Source organism: Engystomops pustulosus, chromosome 7, assembly GCF_040894005.1.
Source record: "Engystomops pustulosus chromosome 7, aEngPut4.maternal, whole genome shotgun sequence".
NCBI lineage: Eukaryota > Metazoa > Chordata > Amphibia > Anura > Leptodactylidae > Engystomops > Engystomops pustulosus.
In genome coordinates this window covers 112846803-112866314 of record NC_092417.1, presented here as the reverse complement: position 1 = coordinate 112866314, position 19512 = coordinate 112846803, and the positions used below count along the sequence as shown (strand labels likewise).

General features: G+C 40.5%; 1 protein-coding gene across 1 annotated transcript in view; it reads left to right on the top strand.

Moving 5' to 3' along the window:
• Positions 1 to 19512, top strand: part of LOC140068931 (5-hydroxytryptamine receptor 3A-like) — a 48064-nt gene that overhangs the window by 9837 nt on the left and 18715 nt on the right. Inside the window, exons 2-3 of the mRNA XM_072114279.1 lie at positions 4828 to 4982; positions 16121 to 16165. Coding sequence (XP_071970380.1) covers positions 4828 to 4982; positions 16121 to 16165 — 200 coding nt within the window. The remainder of the gene's footprint in view (positions 1 to 4827; positions 4983 to 16120; positions 16166 to 19512) is intronic.

The following is a 19512-nucleotide window of genomic DNA, read 5'->3' as shown; positions in this document are numbered from 1 at the left end:
AATGCCAGAAGTATCACAGGAAAAATGGGTGAGCTTGAGGCTCTGATATTAGAGGAACAGTTATATGTTTTTGGTGTAGCAGAGACATGGCTCGATGCATTGCATGCTTGGGGTGTTAATATTCAAGGTTTTACACTCTTTCGGAAAGACAGGGCAAATAGGAGGGGAGGTGGTGTATGTCTGTATGTGAGAAGAGACTTAAAAGCGATTGTGAATGAGACAGTGGTCTCAGAAGAGTGTGAGGAGGCTGAAACGTTGTGGGTTGAAATTCAAAGCCAAGAGAGCTTTGAGAAAATTGTTTTTGGTGTAATTTATAGACCCCCTAACATCTCTGAGGAAATAGAGGGTCTCCTATATAAACAGATAGAGCGGGCTGCACAGGAGGGGACCGTAGTGATAATGGGAGACTTTAACTTTCCAAATATAAATTGGGGTGAGGGTTCTTTTTCATCTGTGAAGGGGAGACAGTTTATCAACTTTCTGCAGGATAATTTTATGGTGCAGCTTGTAGAAGATCCCACAAGAGGTGATGCATTGTTTGGACCTTGTGATTTCTAACAATGCGGAGATTGTCCAAAATGTCAGTGTCCGGGAACCCCTTGGGAACAGCGATCATATAATTATTTTCCTCTTAAACTGTAAAAAGCAGAAACAGGTGGGAAAAAATTTTAAGAGAGTGCTAATTTACAAAAATTCAGGGCTGCAATACAGGATATAGACTGGGATCAGATTCTGTCAAATGATGATACTAATGTTAAATGAGAGAAATTCAAATCTATCCTGGGTTTTTATACTTCTAAATTAATTCCTATAGGTAACAAGTATAGACGGACTAGATTACACCTCGCGTGGCTTACAGCTACAGTTAAAAGGGCAATTAATGAGAAAAAGAGGGCATTTAAAAAATATAAATCTGACGGGTCACCTGAGGCTTTCAATACATACAAAAAACTTACCAAAATCTGTGAAAAGGAAATCAAATCAGTCAAAATACAAAATGAAAGACAGATGGCTTAAGATAGCAAAACAAATCCCAAGAATTTTTTTAAGTTTGTCAATGCAAAAAAAACGGGTCAGAACAGGTTGGACTCCTTTATTCTGAACATGGGTCATCGGTGACTGGAGACCAAGAGAAAGCGGAGATACTTAATAGGTTTTTTAGCTCTGTTTATACGATAGAAGAAAAAACTTCTGACGTGGATGGTGCCAGTGCGGGTCATGCATTCTGTAATATACTAGATTGGCTGAATGTAGACATGATCCAATCTAAGCTCAATAAAATCAATGTGTACAAGGCTCCTAGACCAGATGGGTTACACCCCAGAGTTCTTAAAAAACTCAGTTGTGTTATTGCTGTACCGCTGTCTAAAATCTTCAGGGATTCCGTAATGTCTGGTGTGGTGCCAAGTGACTGGCGCAAGGCAAATGTGGTGCCAATATATAAAAAGGGCTCTAGAACTTCGCCAGGCAATTACAGGCCTGTAAGCTTAACTTCCATTGTGGGGAAAATACTGGAAGAGTTAGTAAAAGACTATATACTGGAGTATGTGACATCAAATAGTATAATAAGTGACAGCGAGCATGGGTTTACTAAGAATAGAAGTTGTCAAACTTATCTGCTTCTATGAAGAGGTGAGCAGCTGTCTGGATGGAGGAGCTGCTGTGGATATTGTGTTCTTGGACTTTGCAAAGGCATTTGACACTATCCCTCATAGACGCCTGATGGGTTAAAATAGGGCTATTGGTTTGGCAGAAATCATTAGCAATTGGATTGAGAACTGGCTGAAGGAGTTGTGGTCAATGATTGCTACTCAGAATGGTCACCAGTTATGAGTGGTGTACCCCAGGGTTCTGTGCTTGGCCCACTACTATTAAATATATTTATTAATGATATAGAGGTAGGAATTAATAGCACTGTCTATTTTTGCAGATGACACAAACTGTGTAGTGTTATACAGTCCATGGAGGATGTTCATAGGCTGCAGGGTGACTTGGACAAACTGAATGCTTGGTCATCCAATTGGCAAATGAGGTTTAATGTGGATAAATGTAAGGTTATGCACCTGGGGGCCAATAATCCAAAGGCAAAATATGTCCTTGGGGGAGTAAATCTGGGAGAGTCCCTTGTTGAGAAGGACCTGGGGGTACTAGTACATCATAAATTGAATAACAGCATGCAATGTCAATCAGCTGCCTCTAAAGCTAGTAGGATCTTGTCATGTATCAAAAGTGGTATGGACTCTTGTGATAGGGATGTAATATTACCACTATACAAGTGGTAATTGGTTAGGCCTCACCTGGAATATGCTGTCCAGTTCTGGGCACCGGTCCATAAAAAGGATGCCCTGGAGCTGGAGAGGGTTCAACGTAGAGCCACAAAAATGATAAGGGTTATGGAGGGACTTAGTTATGAGGAAAGATTAAAACAATTAGATTTAGTCTGGATAAGAGACGACTACGAGGGGACATGATTAATTTATTTAAATATATGAATTGTCCATACAAAAAATATGATGTAAGTTATTTCAGATTAAATCAAATCAAAAGACGAGGGGGCACTGTCTCCGTTTGGAGAAATCAATGTTTAATCACCGGAGGCAACAGGGCTTTTTTACTATGAGAACTGTCAATCTGTGGAATAGCCTGCCTCAGGCGCTGGTCACAGCAGGGACAGCAGAGAGTTTCAAGAAGGGCCTAGATGCCTTTTTACACGTAAATAACATTGATGGTTATGTTATATAGAATTTTTCCCCTAAATCCCTTCCTCATCAAATCCCTCCCTTCCTTGGTTGATGGACAAGTGTCTTTTTTCAACCGCATAAACTATGAAACCAAATTTCCTAGAATTCAATAACAAATAAAAGAAATCATAAACATTTTATGCTGTGCCCTATAAATACTGATCTGTCAAAATATAAAATCAGTTATTACAATCGGTGAATACTGTAACAAAAAAATGGAAATAAAAATATGGAATAAAAAGTGATCAAAAGATCATATACACTCACCGGCCACTTTATTAGGTACACCTGTCCAACTGCTCGTTAACACTTAATTTCTAATCAGCCAATCACATGGCGGCAACTCAGTGCATTTAGGCATGTAAACATGGTCAAGACAATCTCCTGCAGTTCAAACTGAGCATTAGTATGGGGAAGAAAGGTGATTGTTGAACTTGGCATGGTTGTTGGTGCCAGAAGGACTGGTCTGAGTATTTCAGAAAGTGCTGATCTACTGGGATTTTCACGCACGACCATCTCTAGGGTTTACTGAGAATGGTCCGAAAAATAAAAAACATCCAGTGAGCGGTAGTTCTGTGGGAGGAAATGCCGTGTTGATGCCAGAGGTCAGAGGAGAATGGGCAGACTGGTACGAGCTGATAGAAAGGCAACAGTGACTCAAATCACCACCCGTTACAACCAAGGTAGGCAGAAGAGCATCTCTGAATGCACAGTATGTCGAACTTTGAGGCAGATGGGCTACAGCAGCAGAAGACCACACCGGGTGCCACTCCTTTCAGCTAAGAACAGGAAACTGAGGCTACAATTTGCTCAAGCTCATCGATATTGGACAGTAGAAGATTGGAAAAACGTTGCCTGGTCTGATGAGTCTCGATTTCTGCTGCGACATTCGGATGGTAGGGTCAGAATTTGGCGTCAACAACATGAAAGCATGGATCCATCCTGCCTTGTATCAACGGTTCAGGCTGGTGGTGGTGGTGTCATGGTGTGGGGAATATTTTCTTGGCACTATTTGGGCCCCTTGGTATCAATTGGGCATCGTTGCAACGCCACAGCCTACCTGAGTATTGTTGCTGACCATGTCCATCCCTTTATGACCACAATGAACCCAACATCTGATGGCTACTTTCAGCAGGATAACGCGCCATGTCATAAAGCTGGAATCATCTCAGACTGGTTTCTTGAACATGACAATGAGTTCACTGTACTCAAATGGCCTCCACAGTCACCAGATCTCAATCTATTAGAGCATCTTTGGGATGTGGTGGAACAGGAGATTCGCATCATGGATGTGCAGCTGACAAATCTGCGGCAACTGTGTGATGCCATCATGTCAATATGGACCAAAATCTCTGAGGAATGCTTCCAGCACCTTGTTAAATCTATGCCACGAAGAATTGAGGCAGTTCTGAAGGCAAAAGGGGGTCCAACCCGTTACTAGCATGGTGTACCTAATAAAGTGGCGGTGAGTGTAAATGGTATATATGAAAAAAAAAATTATTTCATACAAAATGTTTTAATTTTTTAAAATCTATTAAAACCAAAAAAAAAATATTTTATGCTCACAAGAAACTGGCACAAAAGCATTCTTCATCAAATTTCACCAAACTAGGAATTTCCTCCAGCTTCCCTGTAGACTAGAAGGAAAAGTGGTACAAATCTACACTACCAGAAACATGAATTTCTGAATTCTAGTGGACATCTATAAGACCCTTTTTTTTTTACTTTTTCACCCAGCACGCTTGATGGGACAGAAATCGAGGATGGCATGGATGGCAGGGTCATATTTACTATAGTCTCCACCTGAAAATTCTCTAGTGGAGAGTACAGCTGCAATCTCTTCCAGGTCTGACCTGAGGGAGATTACTTCAGAGCCTGGTTGCAGAGGCTGCATAGCTTTGGTGGTGGGGGGCTTATCAAGACTTGCATTTAAAATGGCAGTTTTACTAAAAATCAGTCCTTCAGATAAATGTGACAGTATTGTTGGTACAGTATTTAAGCATTTACAATTTATGCCAGTGGAGATTTGTTACTACAGGTGTTACTACTTTTTTTGCTAATTTGTTCTTCTTATACTTCCTCCTAGGTGCATGCAGTGGTGAGACGATCTGTAGCTACCTCGACTTAGCACTAAATCTGACTTATAAGAATATCCGAGGAACTCTTGTTCGTCCAGTGAAGAACTGGAGGAATTCGACCATAGTGTATATTGATCTGTCCTTGTATACGGTTGTCAACTTGGTAAGAACCCCCCCACACACTATTTTTTGCATTAGTACCCATTTTTGATCCCTAAAAAACTGTCTACGTTGTAATAACTTTTGCACAACATATATTAAGGCTACTGGGAGTAAGTGCAGTAGCTGTTATGGAGTTGCAGTCAGGTTTTACCAAGGCCCTTAAAAGGTTAAAGGTACCAAAGTTGAGGGACACAGGGTTATCTGCAGTATAATAGAGCAGACACTCAATCTACAGTATATGGAGAGGGCTCAGGTACTCGGCCATACAGACTCAGTGATGCTGTATCATTGTTTAATCCCCTATGGAATTAAACATAAATGGAACCTGTCCCTTTAAAACCTCACACTTAACCCATAATGGTACTTTCCTGATCCAGTAAAGAAGGCGTGATGGCTATTGGATCAAGTCAAACTCCCCCGACCCCTCAGTGCTGGGCTTTTGAGGTGACATGTTCCCTTTAAGGTTGGCCAACTACATAAAGGACCATAAACAGCACAGACCATGGCAAGCTGGCTACATCACTATAGCCCTTGCCTAATATTCTGCTTCTTCCTCCGAGTGATAATCTTACATACACTAGCTATCACATGATACCTGTTGTGAATCTAGCTCTCTATTATGACTGCTACCTGTACATTGTTAAAATGGGTCAATTTGCCTCTGTCTGAATTTTACGAGTTCTTTTCAGCTACCCCTTACTTTAAGTGGATCAGTTGTGTGGTCCATTAAAAAACTTGTTTATTCATTAAAAGGTATTGCATTTAGTCAACCATGGCGCACGGCCACTTTTCTTTGCCATGTTTTTCTTTGAAACTGTCTAAACCGAGTAAAAACATGTTGTGACCTTCTTGTTTATTGTTTATACCATTAAACCACTTAACCCCTTAAGGACGGAGGGTTTTTCGCCTCATTTCTCGCTCTCCAACTTCAAAAATCCATAACTTTTTCATTTTTCCGTGTACAGACCTGTGTGAGGGCTTATTTTGTGCGTAACAAATTTTACTTTCCCGTAATGTTATTTATTTTAACATGCCGTGTACTGCGAAGCTGAAAAAAAATTCCAAATGTGGAAAAATTGAAAAAAAACCGCACGTGCGTCACGTTCTTGTGGGCTCAGTTTTTACGACTTTCACTCTTCGCTCCAAATAACACGCCTACTTTATTCTTTGGTTCGGTGCGATCGCGGTGATAGCAAATTTATACAGGTTTTATTGTGTTTTAATACATTTTCAAAAATTAAACGAATGTGTACAAAAAAGAAAAAAAAAATTTTGCCATCTTCTGACGCTAATAACTTTTTCATACTTTGGCGCACGGAGGGGTCATGTGAGGGGTCATTTTTTGCGAAATGAGGCGACGTTTTCATTGCTACCATTTTGAGATCTGTGCGACATTTTGATCATTTTTTATTTCATTTTTTATGTTATGTAAAAAGGTGTAAAAGTCGCATTTCGGACATTTGGGCGCCATTTCCCGCATCGGAGGTCACCGCCGGCTGTAACCGTTTTTATATTTTGATAGATCGGGCATTTTGGGACGCGGCGATACCTAATATGTCTGTGATTTTTACTGTTTGTTATGTTTTATATCCGTTCTAGGGAAAGGGGGGTGATTTGAACTTTTAATATTTTATTAATTTTTTTTATTTTTTAAACTTTTTTTTTTCTTTTTTTTTTCACTATCTTTTAGACCATCTAGGGTACATTAACCCTAGATGGTCAGATCGCTGCTACCATATACTGCAATACTTCTGTATTGCAATATATGGCATTTTTGCAGCACATTCATTACAATGAGCCACTGGCTCATTGTAACGAATCTGCAGCTGCCAGATAGCCTCGTGTCAAAAGAAGACACGAGGCTACCATGGCAACCGATCGCCGCCCCCCGTTGACGTTCGGGGGCGTGGCGATCAAAAAAAAGATGGCGGCGCCCACGCGCCGCCGTCTTTTAAACGCCGCCGGCGACTTTGCCGGCGGCGTTTAGGGGGTTAATAGCCGCGATCGGTGCAAGCACCGACCGCGGTTATTAGCGGTGGGGGTTTTGTGCAAAATGCAAAAACCCCCACCTCTGTATGAAGAGGACTCAGCCCGTGAGCCCTCTTCATACATCCCTTATACCTCTGCGCCGTAGAGCTACGGCGCAGAGCGTTAATGGGTTAAGGACCCAAGGTTGATTGCACCTTAACCCCTCAACGCTCTGCGCCGTAGCTCTATGGCGCAGAGATGCAGGGAATGTATGAAGAGGGCTCACGGGCTGAGTCCTCTTCATACAAGGGTGGGGGTTGTTGCATATTGCAGCAAACCCTCACCGCTAATAACCATGGTCGGTGCTTGCATCGATCGCGGCTATTAACCCTGTGGCTCATTGTAACGAATAACATGCAAAAATGCCATATATTGCAATACAGACGTATTGCAGTATATGGTAGGAACTATCTGACCATCTAGGGTTAATGTACCCTAGATGGTCTAAGAAATAGTGAAAAAAAAGGGAATTTTAAAAATTAATAAAATATAAAAATTTCAAATCGCCCCTCTTTCCCTAGAACTGATACAAAACATAATAAATAGTAAAAATCACCAACACATTAGGTATCGCCGTGTCCCAAAATGCCCGATCTATCAAAATATAAAAACGGTTATGGCCGGCGGTGACCTCCGAGACGGGAAATGGCGCCCAAATGTCCGAAATGCGACTTTTACACCAAACGGGAAAATGACACACTGTCCTCAAAATGCTAGCAATGAAAACGTCGGCTCATGTAAAAAAAATGACACCTCACACAGCTCTGTACACCAAAATATGAAAAAGTTATACGCGTCAGAAGATGGCAAAAAAATTTTTTTCTTTTTTGTACATATTCATTTAATTTTTGAAAATGTATTAAAACACAATAAAATCTGAATAAGTTTAGTATCACCGCGATCGTACTGAACCAAAGAATAAAGAAGAGGTGTTATTTGGAGCGCACAAAGTCGTAAAAACTGAGCCCACAAGAACGTGACGCACATGCGTTTTGATTTTTTTTCAATTTTTCCACATTTTTAATTTTTTTCCAGCTCCACAGTACACGGCATGTTAAAATAAATAACATTACGGGAAAGTAAAATTTGTTACGCACGCACACAGGTCTATACACGTAAAAATTAAAAAGTTATGGATTTTTGAAGGTGGAGAGCTAGAAATGAGTGAAAAAACCCTGCGTCCTTAAGGGGTTAAGGACCTTGCAAGATTTTGAAAATCTGGAGTATGTGGACACTTTATGGAATAACTCTGCAAAAGTTTAACATATCCAAGTCATTCTGGTAGGGCTTTTCTTCTGAAACATGTTGATTTATCTTATAGTGATAAAATTAAATCCATATACCGTATATACTCGAGTATAAGCCGACCCAAGTATAAGCCAGAGCCCCTAATTGTATCACAAAAACCTGGTAAAACCATTTTTTTTTTTACTCGAGTATAAGCCAAGTTTGGGTTTTCAGCACATATATGGTACTTACTTTTTAAAACTGGCAAAAATTGGCAATTTTTGGTTAAAAATGCAATTTTTATGTCACATGGAGTAAAGGAAGCTTAGAAAATGGTCTTTAAATTGTTCCTTTTGTGATGAAAAATACCCCCAACAAGCCCATTATTTGCTTTTTGTCAGGGCCTACAATGGAGGGAGTGAATGTTAGCTTTTCTGGTTACAATTCAGGCGGCAACCAATTCTGGACCCTATCCACCATTAGAAGAGAAATTTGACAATGAAGATCACAGAAATCCCCCAGAAGTGATCCCATTTTAGGGGATTGCGCAGCTGTGACAGGTATTTAACTGGGGATTGTGTCTCATGCGATCGAGTTGCGGCGCAGCTGGGCTGGCTTTCATGCAACAGAAATCGGGGGCGGACCGTCAGACGATCCGACAGTTTCGGACTGAGCGCAGGATTTAAGATTCAAAGTGTTGCAAGATAATGCACTTGCATGCACCAGGAAGAAGAAGGTGAACTCTGGCGGACCTGAGAGGGGAAGTGACACATGCAGGATATCGGCCGCACGATCTTAGTGGAACGTAACAGAGTGCAATTCTGGTCGGACAATGCACTTTCAGGGAACTCCGCGGACGGGTAAGTAAATGTGCCCCACTCTTGCTGCAGTACAGACACAAATTCTCAGTGCTTCTGCGTAAATGGTTTTGCTCACTAAATTTATACTCTGTTCACAAGTCACCTCTTTTAGATGATGAAAGCACACGTCAATACACGTGGCCATGGCTATACACGTGGCCATGGCTATGAGTTCATCCAAGGAGGTTGGCACGTCCCTTCCTGCCAGGTTATCTTTGATATAGACCTTCCTGAAAAACAGCTAGAACCCGGAACAGAATGGCATATTTCCCAACTGTGTGCCATCACCCTAAGGGAGTTTTCCCTGAACCTCCCCAGAAATCACCCTTTTACCCATATAAAGGACTTTGCTGCAGAAATATTGCAAGGCCGCTACCTCTTGTGGTGGTCCTAGTATAGATAGCTGCCGGCCCAGCGGGCACAGGGACACCAAGAGGTCAGGTAGAGCGGGTAGTCAAAGTCAGCCCAGAGTAGGGGCAGGCAGCGTACAATCAGAGTCAGGAACAGGCAGAGGGTCGTCGCAGGCAGCACAGGATCAGAAAACAAGCCAGGGTCAGATACCAGGGAGCACAAAACAGGAATGAAGACAGAGAGCAAGCCAGGATCACACACAAGCAGACAAGCAGAATCAGATACCATACAGCAGGACTAGCAAGTTAGGAACCTTTGCTCAGGCATGGAGAACATTGCATGTTGGGCTATATGGCTAGAGGTGCTGATAGGCTGGGACAGCCTAGCTGGTAAAAGCCCTGCTCCTTTAAGATGGAGAGAGAAGCGCCGCCCGCACCATAAGGGAGCTGAAGCATGTGGCGGGGAACGCGACAACATTGCCAGATATACAATAAGCTTCTTCTGTTTTTCCCAATATAAAATTTTCTGCAGCTGAATATCAATCTGTTAACCACAAAACTTGTTTTACAAGCTGTTTCATCTTTACCACCTGGTCCCCAAATTTCATGATTTTACCCTCTGGTACAGTCAGTTTAACAGGCGAGCATAGTGTACCCATGACACAATACTGGTGGAAACACTTCATAAATACAAGAGCAAGCAGTTTTGCACATTTATATGCAGTTTATGCCAGAATACTAGCAATTCAAATGTGGTCCTCTTTGTTAAAGGTGCACCAAAAAAAAGTTGGTGCACACTTTCCAAGCAGTGCAGGGTACGCTAGATTAATTAAGACAGTGTGCCAGTATTCAATTAACTGGCACACTCTGCACATTGTGAACTGTTACCATGACACACCCTTGGCTGTATGGTCTCTGAAGATCTGTTACAATGTGCTGGTGGCACATTGTAATAGATGATGTGTAAAATCCCCACATACTGCCATACTCTATTATGGTAGTATATGGTAGGATCAATCAGACAACCTAGGGTTAAAGTACCACAGGAGGTCTGAAAAATAGTAAAAAAAAAAAAAGTTTTCTTTATTTTTTATGCAAACATAAAGGTCCTGTCATTAAGGAGTTAAAATTTGTTACATAAGGTACATAGAAATTATTTTTACACAATTTTAACAGCATAATCTTTTATTGTATGTTTTTTAGTCTGGTTTACACATAGTTTTCTTTTCTTTTAATTTCTGTTGTATCTTATTATACAGTGGTTACATCCAATACACTTCTAAAAACAATATATACCCGAGTAGGACTAACTGCACTGTTGCAACATACAAGTAGAAAATCCACCAATTGGAAAGATTTGCAAGGATTATTTTTTGCTTCCTTAATTTATATGATTTATAAAGACACTGGTCAGTCTCTAGTACATCTGTTAGCAGTATTGGGTGGCTAGTGTTCCTCTTCAATCTTCACTTCATAAATACAAGAGCAAGCAGTTTTGCACATTTATATGCAGTTTATGCCAGAATACTAGCAATTCAAATGTGGTCCTCTTTGTTAAAGGTGCACCAAAAAAAAGTTGGTGCACACTTTCCAAGCAGTGCAGGGTACGCTAGATTAATTAAGACAGTGTGCCAGTATTCAATTAACTGGCACACTCTGCACATTGTGAACTGTTACCATGACACACCCTTGGCTGTATGGTCTCTGAAGATCTGTTACAATGTGCTGGTGGCACATTGTAATAGATGATGTGTAAAATCCCCACATACTGCCATACTCTATTATGGTAGTATATGGTAGGATCAATCAGACAACCTAGGGTTAAAGTACCACAGGAGGTCTGAAAAATAGTAAAAAAAAAAAAAAGTTTTCTTTATTTTTTATGCAAACATAAAGGTCCTGTCATTAAGGAGTTAAAATTTGTTACATAAGGTACATAGAAATTATTTTTACACAATTTTAACAGCATAATCTTTTATTGTATGTTTTTTAGTCTGGTTTACACATAGTTTTCTTTTCTTTTAATTTCTGTTGTATCTTATTATACAGTGGTTACATCCAATACACTTCTAAAAACAATATATACCCGAGTAGGACTAACTGCACTGTTGCAACATACAAGTAGAAAATCCACCAATTGGAAAGATTTGCAAGGATTATTTTTTGCTTCCTTAATTTATATGATTTATAAAGACACTGGTCAGTCTCTAGCACATCTGTTAGCAGTATTGGGTGGCTAGTGTCCCTCTTCAATCTCATTTTTCTGTAACATTGCTTATGTGCCTGTCCTGAAATGAGTAAATACTTGCAGTGGTTACCTAACTACAAACACACATATGTAATTTTAAAATCTGTGTCATCCTCAGTTCGTGCTGTGCGGCTGAGAAGATGCTGATTTTTAACACTGGATGCCATTGTACTTTGGTTGTGTGAACACAGGCTCAGCTTGATGGCTGTCTAGGAGTTGACTCCTCTTGCAGCCTGCTCCTGTCTAGAAACAAACTGATTAAGCTCTGCTCCAATCAGTCTAAAGCAGAGATGCTTGTTTTCTTCACATTTTGCTCCATGCTTGTATATTGTATCTTGATATCTGGACTTTTGGCCTGTGTTTTGAACTATTCTCCTGTCTGGAGTTTTTCTGTCTCTCTAAGATCCAGTTTGGCGACCATTCTCCATGGCGACCAAGCTTGTGTTGTTATTTGACCTTGTCTATGTATTTTTCACTTAGGCCTAGGGGGCGCTGACACCCAGTAAACGACCAACATTTAGGGTGGATCGCGTAAGTAGGTGGGGCCTTTTGGGGGGCTTGTGTTAAAGGCTGACTGTCTTGTTGGTCTCCCCTGAACCTAGTCCCTTCATTAGCGTCATTTCAGAACTGCAGTTGTTTAATATTTTACTCGATTTACTACTTATTTTAACCTTTTTTTTATTTAATCAGTTAATTTCAAACACCCTATAATAATATAGGTAAATTATTTACAAGAACTCCCCAGTTTATTTTTAGATATTGTAGATGCATTGCATGACTGAGATGACAAATACATATGTATAATGTCTATCCTTTCTCAATTGGCCTTATAAGTCCTAATACATTGTAGCATCCTTCAACTGCAAGAGGCCTGCTACTTTATGGGCATGTATTCCTGGCTCACAGCGCTGAGAGGGCCTACGCTAAAGGCAATGTCAGCAGGTTACTGACAGAGCTTCTAGGGCCAAAACAGTCCAAATTAATATCATTCTGGTGCATATGATGAGATTTAATAGTTTGTAGGATTTCCCTTACAGGTTGTGTAAACAGCAAACAACAGTCTGTAAGCAAATGGCATACCGTAAGCTAAAAAAATTAGACCTTCACTAAATATTAATAACTACAAAAGGGTGCCATAGAATCAAAGTATAAAAAAACAATATTCCCTACTTTATTTATCTTATCCCAACAAGAATAGGTACAAGACACTCCATGAAAAAGCTGACATTTAAGTCAGGGTGCTATGGTGTACCTATTCTTTTAAGATAAAATTGATTGCATTTGCCAGGAAATAATTTCTCAATCCACTCACTCCATTAATCCCCTTCCCTCCATTAATCCCCTTTACTCCGGTACCTTATCTTGTTCACTCTCTTCCTTTGAGCCAGTCATAGAGGAAGAAGTGTCCAGGCTCCTTTCCTATACTCGCCCCACTAACTGTATCAGTGACCCCATCCTCTCACATCTTGTACAGTACCTCCCCCCAACAGTCACCTCTCACCTCACTAAAATATTCACTCTCTCTCTTGCGGTATCTTTCCCTATCTGTTGTCGTCCCCTCTTCTTTCAATCATGCTGTAGTTACCCCATTAATAAAGAAACCGTTCCTGGACCCATCCAACGCTGCTAACTACCGATCAGTTTCTACTCTCCCTTGAATCTCCAAACTCCTGGAACACCTGGTCTATTCTCGACTTTCCCGTTGTCTCTCAGCTAACTCCCTCCTTGACCCCCTACAATCTAGTTTCCACTCTGTGTGCTCTACTGAAACCGCTCTTACTAAAGTCTCCAACGACCTCATCTCTGCTAAATCCAAAGGTGACTATTCTCTCCTCATTCTTCTGGATCTCTCAGAAGTGTTTGATACTGTGGATCAACAGCTTCTCCTCTGGATGCTTCTCTCCATTGGCCTGAAGGACATTGCTCTCTCCTGGTTTTCTTCCTATCTTTCTGACCGCACTGTAAGTGTCTCCTTTTCTGGATCTCTCACTTTTGCTGTTCCTTTCTCTATTGGGGCTCCTGAGGGCTGGGCTCAGTCCTGCGTCCTCTTCTCTTTTCTCTCTATACTGCTCCCTTTGGACAAACCATCAGCAGATTTGATTTCCAATATCATCTTTATGCTGATGATACACAAATATATACTTCTCCACTTAACATCACCCCTGGCCTTTTTCAGAACACTAATGATTGTCTCTCTGCTGTCTACCATCATGCCCTCTCTCTTCTTGAAACTTAATCTTTCTAAGACTGAACTGATTGTCTTTCCACCATCCACTGACAGTCTATCATAACCTCTCCATTTCAGTCTGTGGGGTCACCATAACCCTGAAGCAGCAGGCCTGCTGTCTTGGTGTTGTGCTGGACTCCGACCTCTCTTTTGCACCGTATATTCAATATGTTGCTCGCTCTTGCCGCATGCATCTCGGAAACATCTCTAGAATCCCCCCTTTTCTCACAATTGAAATTTGTAAAATGCTAACTGTTGCTCTGATTCACTCTTGTCTAGACTACTGTAACTGTCTACTAATCGGTCTTCCACTCACTAAACTCTCTCCTCTCCAATCTATTCTTAATGCAGCAGCCAGGCTTCTCTTTCGGACCAAACGCTACACAGATGCCTTCAGTTCGTGCCAGTGGCATGGGTGCTCCTGCGACCCATGTCCCTGGTCGCAGGTGCACCCGTGTGCCTCCCTGTCCTGCTGGAGCATGGTTGCAGCCTCACTCACCTTCCCTCACCTTCTGCCAGTCTCCTTTTGAATACATTTTAATAGCATAACCCTCATCCACAAAGCACTGCAAAATGCTGCACCTTCGTACCTCTCCTCCCTCTTCTCCCTCATCTCAGTCTATCACCCAACCTGTGGTCTTCAATCTGCCAGTGATCTTAGATTAATCTCCACCTTAATTCAAACCTCCCACTCACATCTCCAAGATTTCTCTAGAGCTGCACCCATTCTATGGAATGCCCTGCCCAATCAGACTAATACCCAACCTCCAAAGTTTTAAACGTTTTCTTAAAATCCATGTCTTTAAACAAGCCTATAACACTTGTTAACTGCATGAAGTTTTAACTCTCTTTACTAACCCATCCTGTGTCCTTCTCCCATCCGTTATCCAGCAACCACCAGACACCAAACTTCAGGCTTCTCTGCAGTCCCATTCAGCTTGGACTTTGTATATAAGACGACAGCTGATGACTGGGTCAAGCAGCAGCACCTCTACTTAATATGTTATATTTTGTTCTATTACTTTATGAAGAATGGCTGGACCATTATATAAGCTTTTTACCTCTTGTGTCGCCCCATTCTTCCTCATAGACTGTAAACTCTTGCAAGCAGGGATCTCACTCCTTTAGCTCCATACTTTGTAATGTTTTATTTTATTTTTCTATGCCACCTGTGATTTGTAAAGCACTATGGAATATAATGGCACTATATAAAGAAAGATTATTATTATTATAAATTATTATTATTATTGGCTCCCTACTTTGTGGTCTGTATACCATCTGGACATTTTAGGTATAGAAGGATGTTGTTTATATATGGATTTATAATTTTTAATTGGATTTACCTACTACGGGCATTATGGTTTCACATTGATCTATGTATTTTTCCTAGTCAAATTGATTGCCTATATTGTGAAGCAGGACCACTGCAATAAGTCATGGAAATGTAAATCCTTGATGGAAAATTAAGACTCTTAGCATGCCTTGGCAACCTGCAAATGCAATGCATTAAAGCGTAACTGTAAAGTAACTGGCAAAAAGTAATTTTATTACAGCTGGAGAGAGCCTCTGGCATCAATTCCAATACCTGAATCCTGCTGCTGGCTCCTTCCTAGCCTGAGATATATCTGTTATATTTAACATTATTTCTTATTCAATCAGATTCAACTATTCCTGATCTGGGTGGGCACTTCCAGGTTGTGACATCAGCTCAAGGCAATGAAGCCAAAACAGGAGGGCATGTTTGTAATAGGCCAATCTTATGCATGTGATGAGTCACATGCTTGTGACATCACTGAAGATCCTTTGCCAAAACACTAAGTACTTTCAAATTATGCAGGACAGCTTGTTTGTAATTGGATGACCTGTAGCATGCTTGTGACATCACTCAAAGTCTTATTTTTTTGCATTTTTGCAAGACTCTTGTCTCTAGCTGTTCTATATGGTTTCCCATGGTTAACAGAAAGCTTGGCAAATGGGGATTAGCCTGGGGGGCATGGTAAAGCCTCTTCAAGCTGCTAAACACCAGCACCTACAGAGGGTTACTAAAGTTGCAGCTGGGTTCATAGTTGAAATGGCCCACAAACTATTTTCCACAGATTCCATTCAATCATTTGTGAGAAATATGTGTAACATATGTTATGCTGAATTAAATTAGTGCATTGGTAATTTATGTAATAAAGATGGTACTTTCTGTTTCAGGACACAAGTCTTCAATCTTTAACAACCTATATCTGGTTTCTTATGGTAAGAGCATAATGCTTCCACTAATGCTATGATATGTTAATTTTAGCTTACTTACAAAAAAATGTTTAGTTGCAATTATTTACACCAAACTTTAGATTTTTGCTTCAATAACTTTCTTAGTATTATGGGGAAATATACTGTATATCAATTTTGGACACCAAAGAAAACCTAGGAGAGTGATATGAATTGAACTAGAGTAAGGCTTAGTTCACCCCATTAGTTGTGCTCTCTAGTACATTTCCATTATTTATAATGAAAAATATGCACAATTACCACTACTTTTGTAGTTATAAAGAACAGTTGTGTAATGAAAAGTAAGTTTGTATGCATGCATGTTTATCAGAAAAGATGGTAAACGGAAGGTCTTCCATTTACCATCCATTTTAGGTGTCTTTTACACCTTCAGGGCCAGTTTTAGACAATATGGGGCCCTGGGCAACACTAAAAGTGGGGCCCCAAAATAAAACTATTTTATGACCAGTTGCAGTCAGTTAGAGACTCCCTTTAGTATGGTAAAACAATCTGCAATATGGGAGAATTTTATAGAAGATAGATAGATGATGGACAGCATGGTGGCTCTGCACTACAGCCATGCAGCGCTGGGGAACTGGGTTCAAGTCCCAGGTCAACATCTGTAAAGAGTTTGTATGTTCTCTCCGAGTTTGCATGGGTTTCCTTCGGTTTCCTCCCACACTCCAAAACATACTGGTAGGTTGATTAGATTGTGAGCCCCATTGGGGACAGGGACTGATCTGGCAAGCTCTGTGCAGCGCTACGTAATCTGTGTGTGCTCTATAAATAAATAAATTATTAATTATTATTATTATGATGCAAGATAAATATGAAAGATGATAGAGAATTCTAGACGCAGAATTATAAAGTATAAATTATAAATGAGAAATATAGAGAGAGAAATACCATAGAAAAGAGATAGAAGATTGATTAATAAATAGATAGAGAAAATGTGAGATATATAAATGGTCAAATTATAGGAGATAGATAACCAGACAGATAGATGTTAGATATACACTCACCGGCCACTTTATTAGGTACACCATGCTAGTAACGGGTTCGACCCCCTTTTGCCTTCAGAACTGCCTCAATTCTTCATGGCATAGATTCAACAAAGTGCTGGAAGCATTCCTCAGAGATTTTGGTCCATATTGACATGATGGCATCACACAGTTGCCGCAGATTTGTCGGCTGCACATCCATGATGCGAATCTTCCCGTTCCACCACATCCCAAAGATGCTCTATTGGATTGAGATCTGGTGACTGTGGAGGCCATTTGAGTACAGTGAACTCATTGTCATGTTCAAGAAACCAGTCTGAGATGATTCCAGCTTTATGACATGGCGCACTATCCTGCTGAAAGTAGCCATCAGATGTTGGGTACATTGTGGTCATAAAGGGATGGACATGGTCAGCAACAATACTCAGGTAGGCTGTGGCGTTGCAACGATGCTCAATTGGTACCAAGGGGCCCAAAGAGTGCCAAGAAAATATTCCCCACACCATGACAGTCTGAACCGTTGATACAAGGCAGGATATATCCATGCTTTCATGTTGTTGACTCCAAATTCTGACCCTACCATCCGAATGTCGCAGCAGAAATCGAGACTCATCAGACCAGGCAACATTTTTCCAATCTTCTACTGTCCAATTTCGATGAGCTTGTGCAAATTGTAGCCTCAGTTTCCTGTTCTTAGCTCAAAGGAGTGGCACCCGGTGTGGTCTTCTGCTGCTGTAGCCCATCTGCCTCAAAGTTCGACGTACTGTGCGTTCAGAGATGCTCTTCTGCCTACCTTGGTTGTAACGGGTGGCGATTTGAGTCACTGTTGCCTTTCTATCAGCTCGAACCAGTCTGCCCATTCTCCTCTGACCTCTGGCATCAACAAGGCATTTCCGCCCACAGAACTGCCGCTCACTGGATTTTTTTTTTTTCAGACCATTCTCTGTAAACCCTAGAGATGGTCGTGCGTGAAAATCCCAGTAGATCAGCAGTTTCTGAAATACTCAGACCAGCCCTTCTGGCACCAACAACCATGCCACGTTCAAAGGCACTCAAATCACCTTTCTTCCCCATACTGATGCTCGGTTTGAACTGCAGGAGATTGTCTTGACCATGTCTACATGCCTAAATGCACTGAGTTGCCGCCATGTGATTGGCTGATTAGAAATTAAGTGTTAACGAGCAGTTGGACAGGTGTACCTAATAAAGTGGCCGGTGAGTGTATATAGATATATATATGTATATATATATATTAACCCCTTATCTCTGCACCTGGTTTCCATGTCAATGCTTTCTACAGCCTTTTTAATTTTTTTACTCTATAATCTGAAAAAAAGCACATTTTTGGGTTTCATATGTCCTGCTAATGAATTTTTAATAATTAATGGTAATTAGTTTAAAAAGTACACAAATTATTTGTCTCATTAAAAAATGCCTCCAATTTTAACAGTTTTATTTTCTGGGTCAGTATGCATAAAGCTATACCAAATGTAAATATATTTTTTAATAACCTTCATTTTGATAATGAAATCCTTTTGGCGAAAAATCTTTTCCATCATTACCTTCCAAGCACCATAAATTTTTATCAATGTGGCTGTGTGAGGGCTTATTTTTTGCATGAAGACCTATAGATTGTATTCTTAAATGCTTGGGGTTCATACATTTTTTTTTTATCACATTTAATATAATTTTCTGTGTGATGGATGATTAAAAAAATATCAGTTTGGTCATAGTTTTCCTTTATTATTTTTTCAAGGTTTTTGTTGCATTGGATAAAAAAGCATTTATAGTTTTTTATGTTCATGTTTGACTGCAATGTCTAGGGGCTTAAACAATACAGGCACTCCCCGGGTTACGTACAAGATAGGTTCTGTAGGTTTGTTCTTAAGTTGAATTTGTTTGTCAGTCGGAACTGTATTATAATTGAAAGTCCAGACAAAATTATTTTGGTCTCTGTGACAATTGGATTTAAAAAATGTTGGATTGTCATAAGAACCAGGATTAATAATAAAGCTTCATTGCAGACACCTGTGATAACTGTTACAGCTGTTTATTGTAATCTGCGGCTAAAGTACAGTAAATGACCAATTACCAGAGGTCCGTTTGTAACTAGGGGTCGTCTGTAAGTCGGGTGTTCTTAAGTAGGGGACCGCCTGTACCAATACCAACTTTCCAGTACCAAGTGTTAGTGCCAAATCAGCACCCAGGTCCTGCAATCTTCTCTTGAAAAGGCGCCATAGATTCAAGAATCATATTTCACCACCTTAATGACCATCATAAAAAGCCTATACCGCGGGCATTAGGGTGTTAAAATATACAATACAATCTATAACA